The sequence below is a fragment of the Silurus aristotelis genome (genome assembly GCF_946808225.1).
Source record: "Silurus aristotelis genome assembly, chromosome: 19".
Taxonomy (NCBI): Eukaryota; Metazoa; Chordata; class Actinopteri; order Siluriformes; family Siluridae; genus Silurus; species Silurus aristotelis.
The window spans coordinates 4,091,727-4,111,758 of NC_139592.1; the positions used below are offsets into that span (position 1 = coordinate 4,091,727).

Here is a 20,032-nt window from a genome sequence, read left to right on the forward strand (position 1 = left end):
TGAAGTAAAGTACTGATTCCAGAAAAAATCTACATACAGTGAGGAAAATAAGTATTTGAACACGCTGCTATTTTGCAAGTTCTCCCACTTAGAAATCATGGAGGGGTCTGAAATTGTCATCGTAGGTGCATGTCCACTGTGAGAGACATAATCTAAAAAAAAAATCCAGAAATCACAATGTATGATTTTTTAACTATTTATTTGTATGATACAGCTGCAAATAAGTATTTGAACACCTGAGAAAGTCAATGTTAATATTTGGTACAGGAGCCTTTGTTTGCAATTACAGAGGTCAAACGTTTCCTGTAGTTTTTCACCAGGTTTGCACACACTGCAGGAGGGATTTTGGCCCACTCCTCCACACAGATCTTCTCTAGATCAGTCAGGTTTCTGGCCTGTTGCTGAGAAACACAGAGTTTAAGCTCCCTCCAAAGATTCTCTATTGGGTTTAGGTCTGGAGACTGGCTAGGCCACGCCAGAACCTTGATATGCTTCTTACAGAGCCACTCCTTGGTTATCCTGGCTGTGTGCTTCGGGTCATTGTCATGTTGGAAGACCCAGCCTCGACCCATCTTCAATGCTCTAACTGAGGGAAGGAGGTTGTTCCCCAAAATCTCTCAATACATGGCCCCGGTCATCCTCTCCTTAATACAGTGCAGTCGCCCTGTCCCATGTGCAGAAAAACACCCCCAAAGCATAATGCTACCACCACCATGCTTCACAGTAGGGATGGTGTTCTTGGGATAGTACTCATCATTGTTTTTCCTCCAAACATGTTTACTGGAATTATGACCCAAAAGTTTTATTTTGGTCTCATCTGACCACATGACTTTCTCCCATGACTCCTCTGGATCATCCAAATGGTCATTGGCAAACTTAAGACGTGCCTGGACATGTCCTGGTTTAAGCAGGGGAACCTTTCGTGCCATGCATGATTTCAAACCATGACGTCTTAGTGTATTACCAACCGTAACCTTGGAAACGGTGGTCCCAGCTCTTTTCAGGTCATTGACCAGCCCCTCCCGTGTAGTTCTGGGCTGATTTCTCACCTTTGTTAGGATCATTGAGACCCCACGAGGTGAGATCTTGCATGGAGCCCCAGTCCGAGGGAGATTGACAGTCATGTTTAACTTCTTCCATTTTCTAATGATTGCTAGAACAGTCGACCTTTTTTCACCAAGCTGCTTGGCAATTTCCCCATAGCCCTTTCCAGCTTTGTGGAGGTGTACAGTATTGTCTCTAGTGTCTTTGGACAGCTCTTTGGTCTTGACCATGTTAGTAGTTGGATTCTTACTGATTGTATGGGGTGGACAGGTGTCTTTACGCAGCTAACGACCTCAAACAGGTGCATCTAATTTAGGATAATAAATGTAGTGGAGGTGGACATTTTAAAGGCAGACTAACAGGTCTTTGAGGGTCAGAATTCTAGCTGATAGACAGGTGTTCAAATACTTATTTGCAGCTGTATCATACAAATAAATAGTTCCAAAATCATATATTGTGATTTCTGTTTTTTTTTTTTTTAGATTATGTCTCTCACAGTGGACATGCACCTACGATGACCATTTCAGACCCCTCTATGATTTCTAGGTGGGAGAACTTGCAAAATAGCAGGGTGTTTAAATACTTATTTTCCTCACTGTAAGTGCAGTAACAAAGTATTTGTACTTCCCATCTCTTATTTATATATACTAATTTAATGCTAGGGTAATGCTAATTCCTTTTGATGGCGTTTATTTTAACGCGCGATTAATGAAGCACGTATTTTTGTTTGAACATCTTTTGTAGGCGAAATTAAAACCTTCAAAGGAACAAATTAATTCACAACATCCTTTCTTTACTTAGATATAATAAAATGTTTTTTAAAAAAAAGAGTAAAAACATTTTACCCACCAAATATATGTTTTACTGATGCGCCGAACCTCAAATCAAGCACTAAAATCCGCTATGATGCACACATCCGGTAAATAAAACGGTCAGTGTGGAAACAGCTAAAGTTCCGTTTAGTGTTTACAAAATATTTTGTCTTCATGCATAATGTTGAGTATGGTTTCACTAATAATAAACAGACATTTGCATAAAGCATTTCTATGTGTCCTTGCAAGCTACAAGCTTGAAGCTTAGCTTCAATCCAACGTCTTCTTACTGTAACTAATGTAATTTAAGATTATCGATGAACACTCCTAGAGGAATTATTACAGTTAATTAATACAAATAAATTTGCTTATAATAAAAGAAAATAGCTGTTCCAACTGTGATGACATGCACAGTATCTATCTATCTATCTATCTATCTATCTATCTATCTATCTATCTATCTATCTATCTATCTATCTATCTATCTATCTATCTATCTATCTATCTATCTATCTATATATATATATATACATATTCAAAACGAATCAAGGCTTAAACAATGCTTTATGCAAGAGCACTTTCACATTCAAATGATTCACAATTAGTTCTCAATCTGTTCTGTTTGATTTCCCACATTTGTTTTGTGCAAATTTATTTATTTAATTAGTGTAGTTTCTTCTGTGAAATCTAGTTAAGTTATCTAGAAGCTTAGTGGTATTTTGGTACCAACCTGGCAGACACATGATTTTAAATAGGTCTTATTTTACAAGACAGAATGATAACTAAACACATTTCCTTAATGTCAACTGATATGACTTTCCAAATAGAAAGCAATGCATTACCAGGCACAATTTCACAATTGTCAAGTGTCACAATTTCCAAGACTAAAAGGATTAACAAGTGTCTTGTGACTGTGTCAAAGGCTGCTAAGGAGGATAGCGACTGATGACAGTTTGGCTGAACTAACTGCATGGTTGGCTGAAATAACACAAAAATGTTCTGTGCAGCGTACCGCTTTGAAGCCAACTGGGGTCTTGATAGTTATTGTGGGTGATGTAGAGATACAGTTGTTTGCAAACAATGCTATCAAGGATATAAATAATAAAGGGGATTTACCGCTCAATGTTACAATGGAAATTGCACTGCACCAAGACCAGCACTGTAAAACAATAGACTTCCTATTTGACTTCCTTTTTGTCTAAATCAAGGGTCACCAACGTGGTGCACTTCACATTAATCGATACCCAAGAAGTAGCTTTCAGTTTCAAAAAGGTTGGTGACCCCTGGTCTATATGTTTTATCTCTATGAGCAGATGGCTTTAGAAAAAATATAAATTAATAAATAATCTGTTACATAGTCTCTTAAAGTGTCCTAGCTTCCATGGTATAATAGTTATTTTCCTACAAAGTCACATTTTACTTTTAATTTTATTCTACAAATAAGACTAAATGTTGCATTATTTACCGAATAATCTATCATTTCTCAGTATACTCCATAGATTGCATTATATTCTTCATTTTGAATCCTAACTTTATTATAATGAAATATGGATTCACAAGAACTTATAAGGTGAAAATTATGGTTTTGAATCTCCACTTTGGTCCTTCAGGGAAGTAAATGAGATCTGTAATGAACAATTTAACATTTCTGTTTATCTACTTTTGTTTCTGAGTAATATAAGAATCATGCAAATGCACATTCCTGATGCATGATAGAGCACACCAAAAGTACAAAATAAAATAAAATAAACCGCTTGAGGACTTGAGTAGAGAAAAACATTTGAAAGCGAATGACAATTAAAAAGGAGAACCAAGCAATACAATTTATTGTGTTTAATATGGGAAGTGTTAAAAATAGAGTACGTGAGAATAACTATACGGTACACCACTCTAAGAATATAAGAATATAAAGATTCCTGAGATACTACAAGGTTTGGCGAGTATGTCAGGCTAAAATAAATGGTCATCTGACGGTAAGTTAATGGTCACCTGTATGATCTTGAGGTGCCTATGAGTGCCAGGAAGGTGTTTCATTGTTAAATGTACAGAAGTCACACCTTGACCTCTCCTGTAGCCGCCATTTATCAATGAAACACATTCCTGGCCCCTCTTCCTGGCCAAAACAGGGGTACCATATCAGGATATGTATATAAGGGGTAAACTGCATTGTTGCCATCACATGCAACATGTCCCATTACAATTCACCATTTTAGTTCAGTTACCAATTAACTCAAATTGCCACTGGACAGACTAAAAAAGTTGAATATTAAAGAGTAAGGGTGCATTTGAACACTTGTAGGAAGGTTATACAGTTAACCCCCCCAATAATCTAGGGTCTGGAATTTGCAGCTTGGAAAATACACTGGTTCTCATTAGGAACCTAACTAACAACAAGTTACGGAATATCTTAAAATTCGCAGGAATCCGCAGCGGGACAGAATGTTCAGGAATGTTAGGAATAGCATTTTAATTTAATGTAATTTGGTCAAATACTGTACACTATTGCGTTTATAAAGTGACATAATGTCTAGATGATTTCACCAAGGTACCATAGGGGTTGCGGGGGTGCATCCAAATTTTGCGGATGTCACGTTCTAAGACCTTCCGTGAGTCCCGGGGGACTAATGTACCTTACTCAAGTAGTTTTATAGAAGGATTTTTTACAACTTATATTGCTTATTTGATAAACGCTGTTCTTCAAACTAACTGATACAACTCAAAAAATGTGATGGATCTTTTACTCATTAGGAAGGACAGTTCAATTTTGATAAATAGGTAAACAAGGTCAATCGTTATTGATGCCTACTTGTCTAACTGGCTAATTGACTAATTGTTACAAATTGTTTATTTGTGACTAATTATTCATTGTTTAATTTTTAATAATTGTTTGAAAATATTGTGACTAGTTGTTACTCTTAAAAGTAAGAGAATCTTAACCCATGGTGTTCCATTTCTATAATTTCAACAAGATTTTCTTGTTCTGTATTAATGCACTATTTTGCCAAAAGTCTGTGGACACCTGATCATCACTCTTTTGAACATCCCATTCTAGATTTCGTAACGTTTATAGGATTGTGTTAAAACCTGCGATGTTGTATGTTTTAGAGACAGTGGCATTGAGTAAAAGACAGGAGGTGGAGCTGGAGGTAGCAGAGCTGAAGATGTTGAGGTTTTCGTTGGGAGTGACGACGATGGACAGGATTAGAAATTAGTTCATTAGAGGGACAGCCCATGTAGGACGTTTTAGAGACAAGGTGAGGGAGGTGAGATTGAGATGGTTTGGACATGTGCAGAGGAGGGACATGGGGTATATCAATAGAAGAATGCTGAGCATGAAGCCACCAGGAGGGAGCAAAAGAGGAAGGCCTAGGAGGAGGTTTATGGATGTGGTGAGGGAGAACATGAAGGTAGTTGGGGTGAAAGAGGCAGATGTAGAGGACAGGGGGGTATGTAGACGGATGATCCGCTGTGGTGACCCCTAATGCGGGAAGCCGAAAGAAGAAGAAGAATTAGAATATAAATAGAATAATTATGAGTTAATACAATAAATTTTTAGTTGTCTTGATCCAAGGTTAAATATCTACAACATTTTAAAATATGTGGTGAATCACAGGGCACAGGGAATCTACTAATGTCTTGTAATAATGCTTTCAGTAGCCTCGTAACAGTTTGACTGAGTAAGACGGAAGATGCATTTGGACAGCAGTTATGGGAAATTAAATTGCCCAATTAGCTTACAGGAAGCTTTACTGGTCTCTTTGTCTATAATGGCCATATTAGCTGAGGTTATATTGATTGCCCAAATGGTCAGTGTAGAATTTGTTAAACTGAAAGCATGCACGGGTTTCAAAATGGCCTTGATGTCATGGTGAAAGATTTAGAAAATTCTTTTGTAACACTACTGTGAGCTTTAGCGAATCATCTTCTAAAGGCTTCTTTTTTTGTGTAGATGAACTATAGTTGATTTAAAGAGATGATGGATGTGGTTTAGCTTCAATCAGATCGAAATTTTATCAGTAATTTTGTTTAGTTTACACAATTACAATTTATGTTATGGTTAATGCATTGATTAATTTCTCTATGCTGAAAGCTTTATCCTGAACATATTCTAAGAAAATTCTTGGAACACTGTGTATGAGGAGGGAATGCATCTCTGGATAGGATGGTGGTCCATCATACGGTCTCACACACACAACCACATGCCCAATCATGGGTCAATTTATAGGCAGGTGAAAGGAAACTAGATGAACCGTGACTAAATCCCCCCCAACAACATGCACACAACTAGAGTATTTACTTCTATGACGTCTTTAGTTCTCCAGAAGTCAGAGAATAGCCTCTGAGGAACACGGTCAAGTGTTTTCTTGCTTTTCTTGCTGCGGACTGGTGCCATGATATGGTCTTTAAAAGACATTACAGCTGAAAGTTTTCTCTCGGTGTGTGATGTCAGAAGTGAGAAATTATGTAGGTTTCCCATGTACCAGACGACAGGCTGTGTGAAAAGATTTACCTTTATGACACTTATCTCCAGCAGTCAGAAAATAGCCTTTGACTAAATTTTACTGCATTTATGAGTTTCTTGATACAGTCAGGAGCCACAATTTGGTCTTTAGAAGGTTTTTCAGATCTTCCTTCTCAGTGTGTGTGTGTGTGTGTGTTTGTGTGTGTTGCAGAGAGGTTTCTTCATGAGACCTGCCTTCTAGCACAGTGACTATGCATTGTATAAAGTTGAGGGTGGAGTGAGTGACCATTTTAAAAGCAGAACAGGAGAGGATCATTTGAACTGCTAACTGCTCCTCAGGACATTTCTGAAGATTAAAAGGTAAGTGTTACAATTATAATTATAATTATTATGCCTGGATAATGATACAAATATATTTTATCGGAGGAAACTTAGGAGGTCTTTTCTATTCTCATTTTTATTCTGGATTTTTATTTATTTATTTTTTTTTTTAACTGCTTGGAGAGTTTTTCTTCTTTTTTTCTCCAGGGGAAAAAAATAACATTTTGCTTAGGCGTTAAATTAAATTATATGTTGATTAAATTAGTCGCAGTTGTCAGTGTAAACAGGAACATTGTGTATGTGCTCCGTTAGGGTGTTTTCCCCTCCCATTAAAAAAAATAAATACGTTCACTTGCTATTATAAATCAACAAATCGTAAAGAAGAACAGTTTTAAAAGTTAATAAAAAGTGAAAGAACATTTCAGCCGAGTTTTGTGGTCTTGGTGAGGAATGGTGGGGGTTTTCCGGAGGTACAGCAAAAACAAAGATTGTTCTAAGATGGAGGAACTAGTCTACTTTTTTTTAACCCTTAATAGCGTTATTATAGACTTTAAAGTGACACGAATGGAGTATAAACGCTGGATAATCATATGGATAATGGTTTATATCATGGTTATGATACACGTATGACACCATATGTTGAGTTCAGCGTTACAAATATGGAAAACACACAACTGTATACAACGAATTGATGGGTGAAAGAGTTAAATAGACGTGTTCACTGAAACGTGATCTTTTTTTTGTTTTTTTTTCACGGGAATTCAACACCAAATTAGTGAAAATAAACGTTTTAAAGAGTCGTCAACTTGTTTCCGGGGTCACCTTGGGATCTGTAGTTTGTACACTGATTCAGGAGTTCGTGTTTACACTCAACAGTTAATTCGGTGAATTCTTATTTAAAAAAAAAGACGAATTTAGGTGTTAATTTGATTGGTTTAGCTTTCTACAAGGATTTTACTTTGAGGGGTTAAAAAAAAAATCATATGGGATAAGTGTTACCTCCTTATATATTAGTTTGTCTGTTTAATAAATCGGTTTATTATCTATCAGAATATTATAACAATATTAGTATTTACCGCTATTTTCTTTTATTCTATGCCAGTTTCCAATGAATATCCCAAACCAACAGGTACAGAAAGTAGGTCATGTGACTTGTCATGTTTCATCATACACTTTGTTCACAATTGCAACATCATATCACATTGTCTACTGTCTGTTTTTTGAAACGATTATTAGGAAACGTTCGTACGGAAAAGCAAACTTGCGCCTTGTTTTTTTTTTTTTTTATCCCATTGCCATCAGGTACTTAGGTGAGCTCAGGTATGATAGGCGTGTTGTAAACATAGGTGTGTTTAGAGTTTTATTATTTGTTTACTGTGAATATGGCGTCTTCATTCCCTAAACCCGAATGCCCTGCCCCACTTTGAAGGCCCGTTATGGTTTTTGTATTACTAGTATAGAGGTTTTCCCCTTTATTCATACTCCAAAGGTCTTTTCTGGTTAAGGCAAAATGGGATCATTCATGAGGATCGGGTGATGTTCATTAAGCAGGGTGTAACATAGTGGGATTTGGGTTAATTCATTTAGCAGGTGCTGTTGATTCAAAGTGGCTTACAACTGAAACAAAATCCAGTCCAAACAGTTCAGGATTAAGGCTTGCTTTAAAGCCAGATAGTGGATCTCTTACTCTTTTTAAAAATTTGAGCTCATAGACTTTTGTTTATGAGTACAAAACATAAACTAGTATGTTGGTTAGGTCGTTTGTTAGTACACAGAATTCACAAGTAAAGTCCATGCAATGAAATAAAGTGCAACTAATTGTAGACCTCACAGTATAATCACATGGAAGCAGTTGACACATCTAATGTGTTGTTTTGTTTATTTTCAGAATCCAAATTAAAGCACAATGGAGGGAGCAATGAAATGTGTGAAGTTCCTGTTTTTTTTCTTCAACTTTATCTTCTGGGTAAGTCTTCAGTCTTTTTTTGTTTGGATGAAACTTGAAGTCACTAGTCATCGCAACTTGATTGAACATTTGTGTGGTTGTAATAAGATTATGAAATATTTATAGAATCATGTGTGGGAAAATTTTTTTGGGTTGCAATGTCAGTGAAAATGTTGACACACACACACACACACACACACACACACACACACACACACACACACACACACACACACACACACACACACACAGTTCTGTTTAAGTTTGCCAACACCCATATGTTTATCAGGAAAGAATGATTGCCATTAGATATCTTGAACTAGTGGGTAAAATAGTACTCTGCTAGTAATTACTGGTTCCTGGAAGAATACTTTGAAGACACAGACATTTCTTTAATTCGTCTAGACATATTTAAATTGAAGGTATTTAAGTTGAATGAATGTAAATACATTTTTACACAGTTGTTGAGGAAACTAATGAGTGTTTTTTTTTTGTTTGTGAAAATGTTTAGCAGGATTTCACTTGTGTCTAATCTTAAAAGAGCTGGTTAGATAGTTGTAGTCAGACACTTCCAATCATTTCAATTGGTTATGATTTGAGTAGTATTACATGTATGAGTTTTACTGTCATGTGATTCACTTATTCATATTTTGGAGAAGTTGGAGTTTGTTTACCGTGAGCCTTTGAGACGTGCATTTTGGATGCTAAACAGGCCTTGATCAGGTTGTTCCTAATGTAGAAGGAATTTCAAATACAATTTCTAGGCTAGACAATGCATCATTGCTTTCTGATAAGGGTCAAATGCTGTTTCTTTGCAAAAGTCAAGAGTAACACAAGTATTGTCTATTAAAAATAGCATTGGTTTGTTTACTTGTTTAATTTCATCTAATCTGTAGATGAAGGTAAACTTGGTAACTAGTCGATAATAAAATCATGAATCATGGCTTCATTAACTTAATTGAAATCTGCTAAACAAACACAAACATGTTTTCCTGGTCATTATGGCTCAATGAGTTTGCTTAATATTGGCTTGTTAATGGAGCCACAATGTAATCTATGTATGTTATTGTTAAAGCAGGTCAGTTTGCTAATCTCTAATGAGATTTAATTGAAAGCGTTGAAACTTCCTTCCCTTTTACTAAACCAGTATCTAAATTTAGTATATCAAAGCCTTCCTAGGCGTGTATATACTACAAAAATAAGTGGGGTTTGGAAGTTGCCTTGGTTGCAAATGAACTTTTCCTCAGAAGAGTAATGCTTCTATTATTATAATGGTCATTTGTATAAGAGCTAGTCAGCTGACAAACACGTAGGGGAACAAACGTATAAGCGCCCACTCATGATCAAACAGAGGCTTGCATTTCCTTTGGTGTTTGTGGTGTCATGATATATTTTCTGAAAATCCTTGTTATGAAATTTTCACTATTTTAAAAAGTGCCTGCCTTAGTTTCTAGTGTCAGATTGATTTGAATTAACTATGAAATGTATCCAGCCCAGTATTCTGTATGCCATACACTTTAACAGTCCTCATTTCTACTATTGGACACGTATTGTTTCTGTTCTTTTGAATTGAAAAGGGAGGTGAAAAGCTACTGAACGATTTTACGATTTCCCCCCTGCGGCATTAGCGATTGTGAGTAAGCGAGAGCGTGAGGCAACCATGTGACTAAGTTTCCTAAGGTGACGGCATCATGTGAGTGTGTCATGTGAGGGTTTTTCCACTCTTTGTAATCCGTAATGCTGTATCCAGCGAAAAAAACATGGAAAAATAGAAAACCCTACAGCTTTTTAGGAAGCTGTGTAAAGCTGAGAGGGCTGACTTGCAACAGATTTGCCTCCATCTGCGACCTACTGTCATTAATTCAACACTTAAATATTTACACTGGTGTTGCTGTGTGTGCCCACAGATGAGGATGTGAGGAATGGCAGTACACTGTGTTTTTTTTTTTTCCCTCTTTGAATTCACATGTCAAGGTTAATGTAACATTAACTGTAAATATGGTGGATCTGAATATAAGGTGTTCTGTAGTAGTTTACAAATTAATTGGCATATCTCAGCCACAGGGTGTGACTAGGCATGATATATATATATATAGAGAGAGAGAGAGAGAGAGAGAGAGAGAGAGAGAGACACAAGGCAGTGTGTGTGTTTGTGTGTGTGACTGTGGTGAGTGTATCACAAGCCTTAGCATTTTGCAACCAAACCACAGTGAAATTCTTATAAAACATCGATGAACTTCCTATCACATCACATCAACTCGGAGAAACATGTGTTACTATTGAAAGGAACAGTGAAAAGAGTCTCCAGCGTCAGGCGGTTTCTGCCGTACAAAAGTTTTCAGGGCTTTCTGGTGCTTTTGCATTCTGTCTGTGAGCAACAAATGTAGAATTGTTTTGACAAAGTTGGTGAGGAAATGACTATGTAGCCTAAGTCACCTAAGTGTGAAGAGGAAGGAACTTGTTTTACATACATTCTGTTTTTAATGTGTAAATGCTGTATATGAATAAAATCTAATAAAAAATAGATGTGAAAAATTAGTAAGTAAGTAAATATAAAGAAGAAAAAAAATACAATATTTATACATTATTTTCTTAACACATATCTATCTATCTATCTATCTATCTATCTATCTATCTATCTATCTATCTATCTATCTATCTATCTATCTATCTATCTATCTATCTATCTGTGCCGTCAATTGATTTAATTTTTTTAATCGTGATTAATCGCATGATTGTTAGGAGTTTACTTGTGATTAATCACAACTTAATCGCACATTTTTATCTGTTCTAAATGTACCATGAATTAATAGTTTTTTAAAGTTTTTAAACATGGCCATAGACAAATATGGGTGCTTTATTCAAATGTATGTTCATTATTAGTGAATCCAAACTCAACATAGAGCATGAAGACAAAATAGTCTTGTAATTGTTGTGTTTTAAATTATGTAAATCATCAGGACACCAAACAGAACTTTTGCTGTTTCCACACGGACGGTTTTAATTGCCGGATGTGTGCACCATGGCAGATTTTGGTGCTTGAATTGAAATAATTGGTGCATCATTTAAACAAATTTTCTGTGGAGTTTTTATTTTTAAATCTTAGTAAAGAAAGTGTTGCAGGTTTTAATGTCACCTCTTTTAAATGTATAAATATTTTTAATAAAAACAGAAATGCACGCTGCATTAATTGGGTGTTAATAACATTTGTGAATTTGCTTTAACGATTTCATTTTAACTATATACTGTATATATAATCTAAAATATTATCTAAAATATTTACCAAATTTTGTATCATATTACACTCCCTTTCTTCCTAATAGTTTTAACTGTGAGTCTAGTTTATATATACATACTCCTAAGGTGTGTATTTTACAGCCGTCTAGATGTTCTGTGTTTGTGCCAAGGCGTGTCAGGCAGAGCTTTCCTGATTACCTCCAGTGTATTTACATGGCCGTGATGCCCTTCTGAAACACAACCCCTTTAGCAAATACAGATATTAGGAAAGTTATATAAAAAAAAAAATATATACACTTGACATTTTCAAGGCCTCCGGATATAATGTGGTTTGAAAGCATGCGAGGTCTATATGTAACACGTCATACATGGATATATATACAACATTTCACAACGTGACCATGTAAGTATTGAGTATTCTCACACTTGAGAAATGTGAGAAGGTGCAGAAGAACTGGTATCAATTAAACACATTGTGTCATTAGGTAAATAATATGAAGTTGTGTAAAAATAAATGACTCATGGCATAATAGTGTAAACAAAATAATAATTAAAAGTGTAAATGTTTACGTAAAGCTTTAATTAGAATAGAATAGAATAGAATCGAATAGAGTAGAGTAGAGTAGAGTAGCCTTTATTTGTCACATATCATTACAGCAGAGTGAAATTCTTTCTTCACATATCCTAGATTGCTTAGAAGCTGGAGTCAGAGTGTAGGATCAGCCATACGGTGTCCCTGGAGCACAGATGGTTAAGGGCCTTTCTCAAGGGCCCAAGAGTGGCAGCTTGGTGATACTGGGGTTTAAACCCCTGACCTCCCGATCAGTAACCCAGAGCCTAAACCACTCCCTCGAAAATGATTTGTATGTGTCAGTTGGTCATGTGGTTATGAGAAAGTTTCATGTTTAATGATAAAACAGGACTGTCTGGTTTACTGCCTGCAGGAGATTATAAAAGCTCATGGCAATGGTACTAGACATTAATCAGCGATGTGAGATTAATGATGATCTACATTAAACGTATTACCTCTTTCACCAAGGAGCACTGGAAACATGACCTAAGTCTAACCAGGGACAGCTAGTTAGGTATACTTTCTTATATAATACATTTGTTAGGAATTTAAATCTTCATAAATATCTGATTATATAGAAACACAGTTTGGTGAGAAGAAAGTAGAGTTTTCTTTTGGAATAGAATATTTTCATTGTCACTTTATTGAAACTGGGATGGCAACTTCCTTTCTAGATGTCAACTATAATATCAAATATAATCCAAGAAAAAAAAAAAAAAAGAATAAAAAGAATTTTTGATCCCACAGGGAAATTTGTGGGTTGCAGTTGCTCACATTAAAATTTAAGTAAAGTATTAGGTACAGATCAAAGTAAAATAAAATCTAAGAAATGTATAATAATCTATATATTAAGTATAGATTATTATACATTTCTTAGATTTCATTTTACTTTGATCTGTACCTAATACTTTACTTTAATTTTAAAGTAAAGTAAAGTATTAGGTACAGATCAAAGTAAAATAAAATCTAAGAAATGCATAATAATCTATATATTAAGTATAGATGCTGAACATTGAATAAATGTCCAATCTTATTTAAGATATATATATATATATATATATATATATATATATATATATATATATATATATATATATATATATATAGTATAAAATTTGTATCAGCACTGAAACAGATGGCAGAATATAGAAGATATAGAATATGTTATACAAGTTATAGCACATGTAACTATGATGATTATTATTATTGCACATAATTGCTCAAGATATTAAGATTATATAAGTGATCAATTTTCATGTCACACTTATATATCACTATATTTATATCGTGGACCAGCTGCTTAACACTCATAAGAATTAGTTATGTAGTTTGTTGGCCACAGGCAGAAATATATCTCTGTGGTGAATCTTCAATTTTTGAGTCTGAACGTTTCATGTAGTGGGTAGAAAGAGTTGGAATGTACTTTGGACAGCAATCTCTTTCCGGACACTATCGTCTGAGAGTCCAACTTCTCCCCAACAACATCGCTGCCCTTGCAGATCATTAAATCTGTTAAGAATACAGCAATCAATACCATCGACTGGGGGTAAAGAACAGACAGGGGTTTTGGTTTAATCGCACGGCAAAATTTCAGGTCCCTGCTTCTCAGCGATAGTGATTTAGTCATTAAAACCCTTCTCTTTGGTCACGTCTGCTTCTGCTAGGGGTGTGGCAGATCCTACATAACACCCAATGAAAGGAACCAGCACCTGCAAGCAAAACGACAGGGAGACACAAGGAAAAAAATAGCAAACAAACATATACATGCTTTTGTGGCATGTAACAGTAACATTAATTATATTCTTACAATTGCACCAGTCGAAGGGTATCAGGTGAACGGGCAGTTCTCGAAGTTGATTGTTGGAAGCAGGAATAATGGGTAGCCAGTAGGATCTAAATGACTTTGACATGTTCTAAGCTGTGTTGGCTAGACAAAGCGTCAGGTCATGTGGGGTATTCCCATTCTGCAGAGCTTAGTATCTACCAAAAGTGGACCAAGGTAGAACAAGCAGTGAAACCAGTGAAAGGGTCAGTGGGCAACCAAAGCTTGGAGTCCTGCCTGGGGAGCGAAGGCTAGTCTGTGTTGTCAGGATATCAGGCTGAACTGTGGTCTAAACGAAAGCACCTACAATAAGCATATGAGCAGAACTGGAGCGACGGAGCAACGTGGCTTGGTCTGATGAATCACTTTTTTTTTTTTTACATCATGTGGATGACTGTGTATGTTGTGTGCTTAAGGAAGAGATGGCACCAGGATGCACTATTGGATAAAGGCAAACTGAGCAGTCTAAGGCTACATCTACACTAATCCAGATAGATTTGAAAACAGCGTTAAAAAAACAAAAAGGCTCCAGGTCCACACTTTCGTTTTAAATCGTTTCCTAAAAATTGCTCATCCACACTGAAACGTCTGGAAACGTTTTTATTTACTTTACGTTTATTTACGTTTTTATTTACTTTCTGGTTCTTTGAAAATGTTGACATAGCAATGAATAATAATGCGACATCGTATTTAAAAGCCTCTGTTTAACACGTTAGAGAGTGTTTTCAAAAAGCTACGTTTTTGTTGACCGAAAAACCAAAACAGAGAGAAATATATGCATTTTCAAACCAATACTTATTTGTGGACATGGCCTGATGCTCTGGGCAATGTTCTGCTGGGAAACCTTGGGTCTTAGCATTTATTTATATGGTTACTTTAACACCTAAACTACCTAAACTTTGTTGCTGACAAAATACACCTCTTAATGGTAATCTTCTAACGGCAATGGACTCTTCCAGCAGTATGATGATCCCTGACGCCTTGAAAACTTTGTTGAGTGGTTTGAGGATCATGACTAATAGTTCAAGGTGTTGACTCGTCTTGGTGCCAGACACCTTAGCACACCCTCAGAGATTTTGTAGATTCCATGCCTTGACTGGCCAGGGCTGCTACACAGTATTATGACAGATGGATATTGTAATGTGTTACTTTTCTCCTTTGCTTATGATACCGAAACATGATACCGCTTATGAAACCGGGTTTGCTAAGCAACTCTTTTGTTCCTTATACACCGCCACCATAAATGTCCTTTTACTCGGTTCCTCATTTTTGCACATATTTGTTTTGTATTGTTTGTTTCACACGCACTGTACATCTCTTTCGAAAGTATTGGAACGGCAAGGCAACATTTTTTTTTTTTTTTTCTGTGCACTAAAACCAATTGGGTTTGCGCTCAATAGGTGAACATCAAGTCAAGTAGGCTTTGGTAGTCACTTCAGCTATGCAGAGTACAGTGCAGAGTGAAACGAAACAATGTTCTCCTCAGACCAGAGCTACACAAACCTGGTAGACAGAGTCACACTGCAGCATCGACCAGTACAATAGGTTAATGGTAGTGCAAATGATTTGCCTGTATATTAAATACTGTACACTGAATGTTTTGTCAGCAATTTGGTAGCAAACAGTTAAGAAGTTTATTCTGTGTGTGTCTCAGTCAGATGACTTGGGGGAAAAATAGTTTCACAGTCCACCATTGTTTGGAATTTGCATCTTGATGTGAGAAAGAGATTAGAACTCACACATTTTTCATGGGAACATGTGACTTACATGTGACTCTTCATGGAGCCGTTTGCTTCTCACATGATACCTTCGGAGCACCTGAATTTCGTTCTGATGTTTTCTTCTCTCGGGTTCTCTGTCTAGTTGTGCGGCCTGGCTCTCATCATAGTGGGCGTTTTGGCAAAGACGGCACTCAACAACATCCCCGGGATTGAGCAGGTGGCCAACAGTGCGTCGCCCATTGTAATAATCGTGGTAGGAGCCGTGATCTTCTTCATCGCTTTCTTCGGCTGCTGTGGAGCGTGGAAAGACAACTACTGCATGGTCACTACGGTAAGGCGGTGTGCACATCAAGGGAAGCGGAGATATTTTTTCTAATCTAAGAGACCTGAATCATTTATTAATATGAAGACTGAATTATTATTCCTTATTACAGTAGAGTAATCCCACGCTTTACCGCAGTTTATCGTGGAATCGCCTTTGCCACATAACTACCGTAATTTCCGGACTATTAAGCACACCATTATATAAGCCGCACCCACTGAATTTGACAAAGATTTTTATTTTGAACATAAATAAGCCGCACCTGTATATAAGCCGCATCTACACTGAAACTAATGAACTTTACACAGGCTTTAACGAAAGGCAGTGTCTGTTACATGGCTTGTATCTAAACAGTAGCCTACCAAGAAAGTCATTGTTCACTGTCTTCCTCCTTCCTTTCACAACTATTTCTCTAGAGAGTTTATCTTTTGGCATCGTCATGCGTTTAAAAATCAAGCTTTTCTCCCGATGCCGTGCAGCTCAGAACACAGGTGAAGTGTGTTTTCATGCCCGGTTGTTTTCAGCGTGACGAATGATTCCAGTCCTGTAGACAGTCCGAGTGAGCGGCAGGTCAAACGTTAGAGGAACATCATCCATATTTATAATGTGGTGCGGCCCGATTCAGTGGGAGCGCATCTGATTTAATATAAAGAGTTTCATTATTTCACCTGAACCAGTTCTGCAATTTCATTGGTCTAATGTTATGGGGTTCAGTTTTTTCAGCTTGAAGTTTGTGAAACCGGAAAAAACCCAGGAAAAATCCATAAATTAGCCGCTTCGTTGTTTAAGACACGGGGTTCAAAGCGTGGGGAAAAAAATTGCGGCTTATAGTACGGAAAATACGGTAATTTGTTTGGCTGGTTTTCCCGGTCTCTCACGGATAACACCATAGACCAAAAAAACTTGTTTTTAATAGAGTTTTATATTATTGAAAAAATGAAATATATGAATAAAAATATCAATATTAATTATAAAATAAAGTAAAATGTTAATACAGTACCGTATACGTAAAATAGCATTTTTTGGGTAATTATTTTTAAATATTATTATTACTATTATTATTATAACTGAAATTGTGAAAGCTGTAATAACCCATTAGAATATAGATGCTTGATTATTATAAAAAATTTTAACTACTTACAATTTTTGGGATGTTAATTAAAAAAAAACAACAAAACAACAACTGTAGATTAAAGGCATTTTGTTTTTGGAGAATTAAGTACGTTTAAAAATGTAACAATACTTTTTCTGTAATATTCTATTTTAATAACTCGTAGGATTTGGTCTGATTTTTCTTCGACATAACTGTTTTTTAGTTTTAGATTGAAATGAGCCACAGTAAAATCGAATTGCGTGTCGTGCTTCTGTTTTTTCCAGCGTAAGTTTCCAGTAAAACTCGAATCCCAAACGAACAAGTCCGACCAGATACTTGTTTAGATTTGTGTTGATCTGTAAACAGAGATGATGCAGTTTATTCCTGGGTACTTCTCTGTGTTAATGTGAGTGCATAACTGCACACTGATCCTCCTGCTGTTTTTTCCCTCAGTTTGCCGTCCTGCTCTCCATCATCATCATCGTTGAAATTGGAATAGCCATTGCTGCATATGTCTTCAGAAACAAGGTAAGATTGTACGTTTGTTTCGGTCAAATCGAGAAATAAACTGCATTATAACTACACAGAAATAAAAATGCTCATGTATTTTTCTCATTTGCCAAGAATTCGCCTATTATTTATTTTTACATTTTTACGAAACCTTGGCATGATGTTGCATTTAGTGAAGGCTCTTGTTTCTTCATGCAGCTGGAGAATCTGGTGGAAAAGGGCATTAAGGACGCGATCCAAGAGTACAACAAAAATGCAGATATTAAGAAAGAACTGGACATTTCTCAGCAACAGGTTCGATTTCCACATCATCAGCTATGAGCTTTGACTGGCTTTCATGAATTCTTGTTTTTTTATAAACGGTGCTGCTTGATTCTGATTGGTCAGAAGATATTTAATACTATTAAGTCATAGCAGCTGTAAGCTGGAAGGTAACATGGGGGTCGTATTATGGACGCACAACATAAACGGATGAACAACCGTGTGTAGCTTTAATTTCCACTGATGAGAATGTTTTTAGGTTTTAGGTATTTTGTAAATGTTTTTGTGTTAATAAATAAAGAAAGCTTGGTGATGTATAGGACTGTTTTCAGCTACTGGAAAGTTAGTTATAAACATATGTGAAGATATGAAATGTAACTGAAACATTATTAATGGTAAATATTTTAATAACTCCATGCAGCGACTAGCAGGTCCAAGCACCACAGGTAAAGCAGTTAGTTCATTTGCATTAAGTGGAGCCAAAGTGCAAGCTTAGTGGTTAAAGCATTGCACTTTGGCTTGGAAGGTCTTGAGTTCAAATCCCAGCTACAATAAGCTGCCAATTCTGGGCCCTTGAGCAAGGCCCTTAACCCTATATCTGCTCAGATGTATGAATGAGGTAAAAGTAAGTCGCTCTGGATAAGGGTGTCTGCCGAATGCTATAAATAAAGTCTTTCTCATATTTATTCTCTTATTCCTTATATAGAAAAATATATATATTTCTGTCATTTTAAAGGCATCCTGTCTTGTGTGTAGTTTAAATGCTGCGGAGCAGTGAATTTTACCGACTGGGCGAGCATTATGCCTAACAACTCCGTCCCTGATTCCTGCTGCAAGAACGTCACAAAGGGCTGTGGATTTAATGCCCTGTCTAACTCTAACAAGATCTACACAGAGGTAAGCCGGAGAAGGAGAAGCACTGTGCTCTGGAGAGGCATTTCAGACCACCGTGCATCAACAAACAAACAAACAAAAAAAAAGTTAACTCGATCAATTCAAACATAATCCTGTAATTACGATGACGCCGACTTGTTGCTCTCGTTTTAGGGTTGTGCAAAGGCTGTGGAGGCTTTAGTCAAGCAAAACATTCTGTGGGTCGGAATAGCGGCGCTCGTCATCGCGTTCATCGAGGTAACACACAGTTTTTTTTGTTCACTGCCAGTCGATCATACAGATTATTCCGGAATACTCCATACGTCACCTCTTCTCACCTCTCTGGTTCTCGTTCGTGTTTGCTTTAGATCTTGGGCGTCGTGTTCGCCTGTACGCTGATGAAGGGGATCCGCAGCGGCTACGAAGTCATGTGATCACGTTTGTAAAGCTTCAGCAAATTCACTTTCACACTGCAGTTAAACACTTTGGATTTGTAAATGGATTCCTGCAAGGCCTGATGTTCTACACAGACAAATCTTTTTCTCTATATACAGATATGAACATTTCAATCTTTCACTGTTTTTTTTTTCATCACAGATGTTGAGTTTATTTTCTGTCTGGTCTTATCTCATATATTTGTACTTTAGAATTCTTCACCGACTTCATCTTGTAGAGATAAAGATTGTACTTTTTTACTCTCAATTTTCTTGTATTTTAGTATCAACATTTTAAAGTAAAAATACTTCATTCTGAATTTTAAAACAAATAAACTTTTACAGTTTCCCCCCAACATCGGTGTCTGACGTTTTTTTTTTTTTTTGGGCAATTTTTTGTTTAGATATTTTCGTGCAAATATGATTTGGAAACCGACGATCTCCACAAGCACACTTTAAAATCCAATAGAAACATCTTTCCAGAACAGTGGAGGTTATTAAAGTTTTTCTTAGTCGCTTCGGATCGTTTCTCAGATCGGAAATGAAATTCTCAAAACTACCTGTTCAACCTCCACATCATGTAGTCACTTCAACAAATCACGTT

The 20,032-nt window shown here is 36.4% G+C and overlaps 1 protein-coding gene across 1 annotated transcript; it reads left to right on the forward strand.

Annotated features, from left to right (window-relative positions):
• Positions 1-4,922: 4,922 nt before the first annotated feature.
• On the forward strand, positions 4,923-19,784 carry LOC310714932 (CD63 antigen-like). Its single transcript, XM_083521021.1, has 9 exons — positions 4,923-6,320; positions 6,530-6,678; positions 8,528-8,605; positions 16,078-16,266; positions 17,804-17,878; positions 18,059-18,154; positions 18,878-19,018; positions 19,169-19,252; positions 19,363-19,784. Exons 3-9 carry the CDS (start codon positions 8,546-8,548, stop codon positions 19,426-19,428), a joined length of 711 nt encoding a protein of 236 aa, XP_083377147.1. The 5' UTR covers positions 4,923-6,320; positions 6,530-6,678; positions 8,528-8,545; the 3' UTR covers positions 19,429-19,784.
• Positions 19,785-20,032: the final 248 nt, after the last annotated feature.

Excerpts from the sequence above, each read along its gene's own strand:
- LOC310714932 (XM_083521021.1), top strand. The coding sequence starts at position 8,546 with ATGGAGGGAGCAATGAAATGTGTGAAGTTCCTGTTTTTTTTCTTCAAC. Across the intron at positions 8,606-16,077 it reads TCTTCAACTTTATCTTCTGG|TTGTGCGGCCTGGCTCTCAT; the intron begins GTAAGTCTTCAG and ends TTCTCTGTCTAG. Across the intron at positions 19,253-19,362 it reads TCGTCATCGCGTTCATCGAG|ATCTTGGGCGTCGTGTTCGC; the intron begins GTAACACACAGT and ends TGTTTGCTTTAG.